The sequence below is a fragment of the Cariama cristata genome, unplaced genomic scaffold, assembly GCF_000690535.1.
Source record: "Cariama cristata isolate BGI_N322 unplaced genomic scaffold, ASM69053v1 scaffold13903, whole genome shotgun sequence".
NCBI lineage: Eukaryota > Metazoa > Chordata > Aves > Cariamiformes > Cariamidae > Cariama > Cariama cristata.
Window position 1 is genome coordinate 36,847 of NW_009606748.1, and position 8,121 is coordinate 44,967.

General features: G+C 39.2%; 1 protein-coding gene across 1 annotated transcript in view; it reads left to right on the forward strand.

Moving 5' to 3' along the window:
- The window catches only part of LOC104158757 (4-aminobutyrate aminotransferase, mitochondrial-like), a gene marked incomplete at its 3' end in the record, with an annotated part of 25,560 nt that overhangs the window by 13,251 nt on the left and 4,188 nt on the right, over window positions 1–8,121 (forward strand). The window contains exons 3-5 of the mRNA XM_009696486.1: window positions 495–524; window positions 1,090–1,207; window positions 6,840–6,889. Of these exons, the coding sequence (XP_009694788.1) occupies window positions 495–524; window positions 1,090–1,207; window positions 6,840–6,889 (198 nt within the window). The remainder of the gene's footprint in view (window positions 1–494; window positions 525–1,089; window positions 1,208–6,839; window positions 6,890–8,121) is intronic.

Below are 8,121 nucleotides of genomic sequence, written 5' to 3' on the forward strand. Positions count from 1 at the left end.
CAGAAACTTAGTTGGCTTTTTATGATGTGAAATAATACTTAGGTTTTGAAATGAAACAAGAGTTTCATTTTGCTGGACATTGTTTTACTCTGACAGAGTCAGTATTTATGTGTGGGGTATTTTTTTGTTGGTTTTTGTTGTCTGTTTTATTTTTTAAAAATAAATACTTTAAAAATAAATAATACTTTCCAGTTTTTCTCTTGTTTTCTCAGTTCGATTGATGAATGTAGAAAAGGCAGCTTTCCCTTTTTGGAGAGTTTCAATTAAACTCTCTCTGCAGCCCATGTAGCTCTGCGTGCCCCAGTTAATAGTTCTGACTGTAATATTTGCAAGATGCACTATGAAAGTTCATGTGGCAAGTAGACTTGCCTGGTAAGCATACAGGACTGCAAGTTTTGCATACGATTTATATGATCATAAAAAAGAAACATACATTCTTCTTCAGTATTTGGTAATTACATACCTGAGACTCTTTGGTGTTTGTTTTTCTACAGGAATTAATGAAGCAGCTGAATGGCATTCAGGTAATTTGTCACGTTTTCTGAGTTTCGGGGAGCGTTAATACTGTGATTTCAGAACTTGTTTTAAAATCCTGTTTTGTATGTTTAATACTGTGCCAAAAAAAAAAGTGAAACACTGACTCTGGGTTTCCATGCTGAGTATATTATATATTGTGTACGTGTACATTTGAATAAAATCTTTTTTAGTATGTTTTGAATACAGCATAATTATTTTGCTAGAATCTGATTTTTCTTTAAATGTGGCTTTTGAGTTGTTATGAAGTGGCCAGTGAAAACATAGGTATATTTGAGCTTAAAAGTATGTCACCTTAAGCGCATATTGCCTTCCCCAAATGGGCAATTCCTCAAAGTCTGTGCTTCATTTCTGTAGAAAAAGTGCATACTTACCCTTTTAACAGCCCCTCTGTATAAAAATAGCTCTAGAGTTAATTCCCATGCAATGAATATAATGTGTGTTTGTATCTTATCATTAGATACTTTTATCAGATTTTGCTGTATAACCATTAGTTGCACCTTCCTACACACTGCTATTATTTTAAAGCATTAATTGTTTGTTTTTTCCTTTAAGAATGCAGAAGCTGTACACTTTTTTTGCAATTATGAAGAGAGCCGAGGGAACTACCTAGTAGATGTAGATGGCAATCGCATGTTGGATCTCTACTCTCAGATTTCATCCATCCCAATAGGTAGGAGACAGTTGTATCAAAACTTTTTGCTTTGTCCTCAAGTTGTCATTTTCTTATCTCACGCACTACCAGAGAAGTTAGTTGATTAACTAAAAAAAACCAAAGCTGACATAGTGTATGCGTTGTTGCGATCAGGGTACACACTGCGGTGTATTATGTAGTAGTGTTTTTGAATAGCTGAAGAAACTACAAATTCAATACTTACAGCTCACTTGAAGTACATAGTGGTACCTGGAGGAAGCTCTAATATTAATCTTAATTTGAATATGCAAGTTCCACAGTTTAGGTTGTCTTTGCTTGGATTTGTGTACTTTGATTCTGTAACAGTATGTTACTGTTTTAAATGTTAACAAACATAACTTCAACATTTTAACATCAAATTATATGCTTTAGCTAGAACTGAAAAAAGGAGTTGGCCATGTGGACTCCAGTAGGATGAAACAAGACCAAACACTGAACTGTGGTGCTAAGGGAAAACAAAGGTGGCAGGTCAGCTGGGCTGAGGGACCAAACAATGGACTTGTCAAGCGCTTGGGAAAGGCAGTTGATTTTTTTGTGAAGCATTTCAAGAAAGAAAAGAAATGAGGCAGAGATGTAGGCCCCAACTGCAAAGAATATAGTTTTCAGTAGGTGTTCGGTTTGTTTGTTCCTTGTCCACGGTTCATCTCAGTTGCTTAAAAATACAATTTCTGCAGAAGCAAAAAGAGCAGAAGTGGTGGGGTAATTTAAAAGGTGGATGTTGTGCTATGTATAGAAACCGTAATGACTCAAAATCATCCCTACAGCCTCCTTTATTGGGAAACAGAATTTAGTGATGTTCAGGTCGTTACCAAAATTTTGGCATCTAAGACTTTGTGACTGCAATGGGTTTTCTGTTATCCCAATCTTCTTTGCAGTTAATATTTTTGCCCTTGTGTAGCACCTCAACAAATGTGTAATCTTACCAGAACTCTTCAGTATTTGTAGCTTATTTTCATCAATGCAAGTTCTAGATATTTTTTATCTTGTAGAGGCTGTACTGAGATAACTTGTCACCGCTAATGTGGAAATAGGGGTGAGACAAAGGAGCACAATGCTTGTATGCCAATGCTCATCTAACTTAAATGGGATTGGATTTTAGGTTTCTAGGAAAGGAAGTGCATTTAGTGTTCAAGACCTCCCATTCTTGACACAAGAAATGCTGATTTGGAGAAACTAGTGCGTGGTCATGTAGCCAAAGGAAAGTCAGTGCCTACTGCAAAAGAATGACATTAAGGTTGTACAGACAGGGCACTGAGGCTTTCTGACTTTCTAGTGCTTGATGGTGCAAGCGTACCTCTTTTAATATAGTTTTTGCATATAAAATATTGAAGTATTAGGAGGGAAATATTTTCTTAATGGGCAGAAATAGGCAGGGGCTTTTGCAGTTTACTTTCTCCGGTTGATTGAAACTGCTGACATAGATATAAGGCTCCAGTACCTATAACTGATCCTCAGGTAAGCCATCTAGTTCCTCCTTCATGTGTGGCAATGCCTTCTTGAGCGTAAGCTGAATTTTTTGTCTTAGAGGATATGTTCCTCTGTCACGAAGGAACTATAGTACAGTGCTTCATACACCTTCTCAGATAATGGCTTTATCATTTGTAGCAACAAGAAGTAAATGGAAATTTAATACTTACAGGCTGATGTAAATCTAACTGAACACACAACATTAATTTATTTTTTTAATTTGTGTATTGAACAACAAGACTGACTATCTGAAGCTGCAGAGGTTGCCAATAATGTCCCTCTTGGTGACAGAATTACATTCTAGACTGGGACACCAAAACAAGATCACAAGGTGCTTGCTAGTCATCTGTGCTTATCTCTCTGCAAGTAAATCCAATAAAACCTTTTATGAATCTGTCAGGACTCCCCAAGATTTAATAATGATCTGCTACACTAGAATATATTTATCAGCAGAGGTTGAGAGGTAATAAGTGCATGTGTGGAGAGATAAGAATTAAAGTATCAAAAAACCTCTAGGCAAAGATGTTCTGGACTGTTTCTTGCTGAAGAACAAAAATTAGAACAGTTTTTTTTACACATGGCTTTTGGGAAGTTGTAGCACAACATACTCCTTTAAAACCTGTATCTAATCTGTCTAATAGAGTTAGAAGCCCCATGGAGCCACATGCACGAGGGGATTCTATCAACATGTTTACTAGCAAACATCCTGGAATAGCAAATGAAACAATCTGTTTTTCAGTGGTGGGAAGGTCTGTGTGTGTTAGGGGAGATGCAGAGTGGTGCAGTTTGATGTTATTGACAGCAGCCTGCTGCTCAGTTCAAATGGATTCTCTGGGCTTTCTCCATTTCATTATTTTAGCAGCCTCCAGTTTTTTTCCTTTTGCAGACAGGCACCTTCATGAGCCTGGAGGACATGTACTTTCCTGTCATATTGATCTAGATGCACAGCAAGAGTGATGAAGGAGGTGCCCTTCTCTTAAGAGCCAGCTCTGTCACTTCTTAAAGGAATGTATTCGTAAAGCTACAAACCCTTGCATTGGTTATGGCAATGAAACAAGTTACTGTCTCTCTGCTGTCTCAGCTGAGAGCTTTTTGACCTTGTCTACCATAGTTATATAGTAGTTATTTAACCATTTAGTTCTTCCTGGTGTTAGTTTTATGACTGTGAACCCATGTACCAGTTCCGCATCTCTCTACACGCAGACCTACTCTTTCAGAAACAGTCAGGCTTTAAGGATTCTCTCTTCTTTACTGGGGCCTGTTTGAGGATGCAGCAGTGGAACAGGGAGCGTTAGGAGGAAAGCCGGGCCACTCGACCTGAAGTGAAGAGAACAGGAGAGACATCTTGTGTGGGTGGGAAAGGTTAAGTTATGGGTAATAGAAGCCTTGAATTTGTGTTACATAAGAGAAGATGCAAAGATCTCTGCGTTCTTCATACATCTTAACACCAGCAACAGAATTACATGTTTTTACAAGCAATACCAGATAGTTAATGGTTAAGCTTCCTAAGCAACGGTAGGTATTTATAACAAACATCTGTAAGGTTTAGTTTGGAGATTTCTAAAACACTAAATACACTCTCGGAGGTGCTCTCAGCAGTAGCCACAGCAGGACGCAGCTTTCAACTGTGTCATTCCCTCTAGCCTAACAACAGTTCTTCCCATGACAGCAGATGCAGTGCAGATTTAGTTGTCTGTGTCCCAAATCACCGTGGGTATTATCTTCATAATAATTTTAACAGATTCTTTGCAGCATGACATGCAGTTAAAACGATCTGGATATTTCCTTGTTTTGAACTAAAATATTTAAAATGGAATTTATAATTGATTTGTTAACGCAACGCAGTAGCCTAATGCTCCATTGCTCAGACAGGCTAATCAGGGCTATTGTCATTCAGTCAGAATGAGGGGTTCAGAGGCATGATAAGCTTTTGAAATAAAATTAGAGTGGTCTGACTTCTTGAGCAGTAGGGAAGATGAGGTTTCCAGCTGTTTCTACAAGGGAATATAAAAGATGATGTTAATCTCTGGCTTTGGCATTTCATACATTAGAAATCAGGCTTAAAATGAAATTTTCTGGGCTCCTGTGAAGATTTTTTTTTTTTTTTTAACATCAGATAGGTTGATTTACCTGTAAGCAAGTTATCCCATAGAACGTCAATGGGTATAAATTAAGCACCTTTGTTGTGTTAAACCTGAAGCATCCTTAGTCTCTTGATGTTTCTGCGTAAAAAGGACAAATTGTTGCATCTTTTTCCAAATAAAAGTTTATCAAAGTAAGAAAAATGGGAAGGAGAAAAAAGCTGGTCATGAGAGAAAGTGAAAATTGCAGAATCTCCTTATTTAATACGAGACAGCAATTTATCAAACAAGTCTTTTTATGATGGTTCACAGCTGAGGTATGTCAATCTATGACGGAGAAGGAAAGATTTCCAGACAGGTGTCTTGGGATGACTGATGGGTTGTGGCGGGTTAGAGATTTGGGTGCTCATTAGTCCATGAGTTTTAAGTGTATGGCTGTCTAGGTAGGCAGCCTGCTCCTTCTGGTAGGATTGTTAATGATCATGCACAAACATCGGCAGTATGCAGGGCAAATAAATGTGCGCGTATGTATACGGGAAAGCCTAGATAATGTGGAGACCAGTATGTGGACATCTTAAGCTCAAGTTTGGCAGTGTCTTGCGCAGAGAGAGTATTCAGATGGCATCATAGAGGATAGTGGTGAACGCCATCCAACTGCGACAGATGTCCACAAACATTGGCAGTATGCAGGGCTGGAATATGCATCTTCATGTGTGCAAATAAATGTGCGTGTATGTATACAGGAAAGCCTAGATAATGTGGAGACCAGTATGTGGACATCTTAAACTCAAGTTTGGCAGTGTCTTGCGCAGAGAGAGTATTCAGATGGCATCATAGAGGATAGTGGTGAACGCCATCCAACTGCGACAGATGTCAAGGAGCGCTGTCAAGCCATTGGCAAAATTCTGTTGGAGTTCCAGGGATTATCCCTGCTGAGTCTGCCCTAACGTGTGCTCATTGCACGCATCGGCAATGAAAAACCAGCTCTGAGAACAGCACCGCTGTGCTGGTAAGGTTACCCTACACCATCCGGCTCTGTCTGCTCAGGGGCAAAAAGCCCTTGCTGATATTTAGTTAGGACATTATAATGCACTGAAATTACAATTGCTAAAAGAGCTTTCTTTGGGAAATCAATAAATACGTGGATTTTTGCTTGTCTGTTTCTTCTGGTCCTCTGCCAAGGACTGGGGAACTGCATGGAAAAAAAGAGTAAAGGGGGGAACGTATATGTCGAAGTTGATTTTTACACTGAGGAAAAATCCGATCAGTTTAAAAGCGCAGTGGGGGGAAAAAAAGCTCTGTTATTGTGCTAGGAATAATCAGGTTGATATTCAGGGAGGGTAGAAGTTGCTATGAGACTAGAAGTGTAGCACCAGCTGCTGTAAGTGGCCAGAGCTGCATGGGGAGCTTCCCTCTGTGGTTCAGAGTGTCAGAAGCCGTCTCTGAAATGGCAGTGCTCAGCGGGAGGCACAGAAGCCGAGCAGACCAGGGTCCCGGTGAGCGAGAAGGGAAGGCAGCCTGCTTCAGGGAGGAGAAACTGGGGTCGCTTCTATACCACAGCTAAGTGGTGACCAGCAGAAACTGGTTTGTGGGCTGCATTGGTAGAAAGTGATTTCTGCTCTTAATTGAGGAAGAGGAAAGGTTTGCACCTTGTACTGTAGACAAACCGAATACAGGTGGGAAACCTAGAGAGGAGAGTGAGCCAGCATTTAATGTTGGTCCCACAGTACTTGGTAGAAACTATGATTCTTCCATCAGGCCCTACCAGGCAAAAGATCCACGTCATGTTCATTTATTTTTGTGTTCAATTTGTAATCTTCAATACTGAAATATACTTTGCTATTGCCTGACACAAAATTTGTACCAAAGTTCCAGATAATATATTTTGTAAAAGAGAAGAGGTTTATCCTACTTCAAAAGAAGTTCTATTATTAGTAGTTAAAACATATACAAGTTACACAGAAACAGTCAAGCATTAAGGTTATTCTCTGGGTTACACTTTACATTAGTTTATTGAGACCAGATAGAAATAACCATTTTCTTTCTTTGTTCTTTTTAATTAGGTTACAGCCATCCCTCTCTGATAAAGCTTCTACAGCAGCCACAGAACTTGGTAAGTGAATTCAAACATCAAGTACTTGAAGGAGTCCTCTCCCTCCTTGTGGCGGTCTTTCTCGTTTTTTCTTAAACTGATGATGAATGCTTAATGACTCAATTTAAAATATGATAGGATCTGCTTTCTTTATTTGTCACTAGATGAAAAGAGCTTGGTAATGTTTAAGAAGACACCAAAACCTCTGTGGAGCTTTACAAGAAGTAAACATTTGGATGATGCAAGCACTTGATATGTTTGCAGCCAGTTTTAAATCATGGTTCAGGCATAGTGTTTCCAATTAACCATTTTAGCAATGTTCTTCAAGGAAGATTTGTGAGCCTGAAAGCAAATACAAGTCCTTGAGAGAAAATACAGTATTTTGAATACGAAAATCATGCCCTAAATCTGGAATGCTGTGGGTGGTTTTGAGTTTTTTGGACAAATTGAAATCATTAGACTAGAGCAACAGGATTATTTCAAAACAGACTAACTGCTTCTTAAAGTATCTTCCTGTTTTCCCTAACAGTATACTGATAGGGATTGGAAGTAACCTGGATTAAATTACGGAAATTGTTGAAATGAAGTTGCATTCTATTTCAGGCTTCATTTTTTCACTGCTTGGACAGGAGTTTTGGATTCCATAATGATTTTGTGCAGTTTTTTAAATTGTAACTTTTTGGCACAATAGCTTATGCATATAGTACATTGATTAACTGAGCTCTCTGGGTTTTGACTGCACATCAAGAGACGCTTGTTGGTTGTACTGTCTTTAGTGACTTGAGCCGCGGTTTCTGCAAACCAGTAACGGGTGTCCGCGCTGCCTGCAAGAGCATAGCTCCAGTGTGGGCCAGTGGGTTCCTTCTCATACCTGCCTTTCCCTTCCAAAAGAGCCTGCTGGCTCCCTCCAGCAGAGTGCAAATCCTGAGCCAGCAGGTCAAAGAAGTGCAGACATTTGAGTTCCCTGAGCTGATTTGCTTCATGGAGTTCTCATTTCTTCAGGATGAGAAATCTTGCCTTCCCCAGAACTAAAATACTTCACAAGTTTTTTTAAAAAAATACCAGGGCTAGAAATGCTGGAGTTATCAAAGGGTATTACAGAAGCACTAATATTTCTAAATACTTACGTTAACTTGTAAAAATTATTTCTGAGGAGATAACAATACCTTCATTATAGTGCAGTAGCCAGCAAAGTCAGATTTAAAAAAACAAACAAACCAACACCACGACGACCCCCCTGCCCCCCCCCCCCC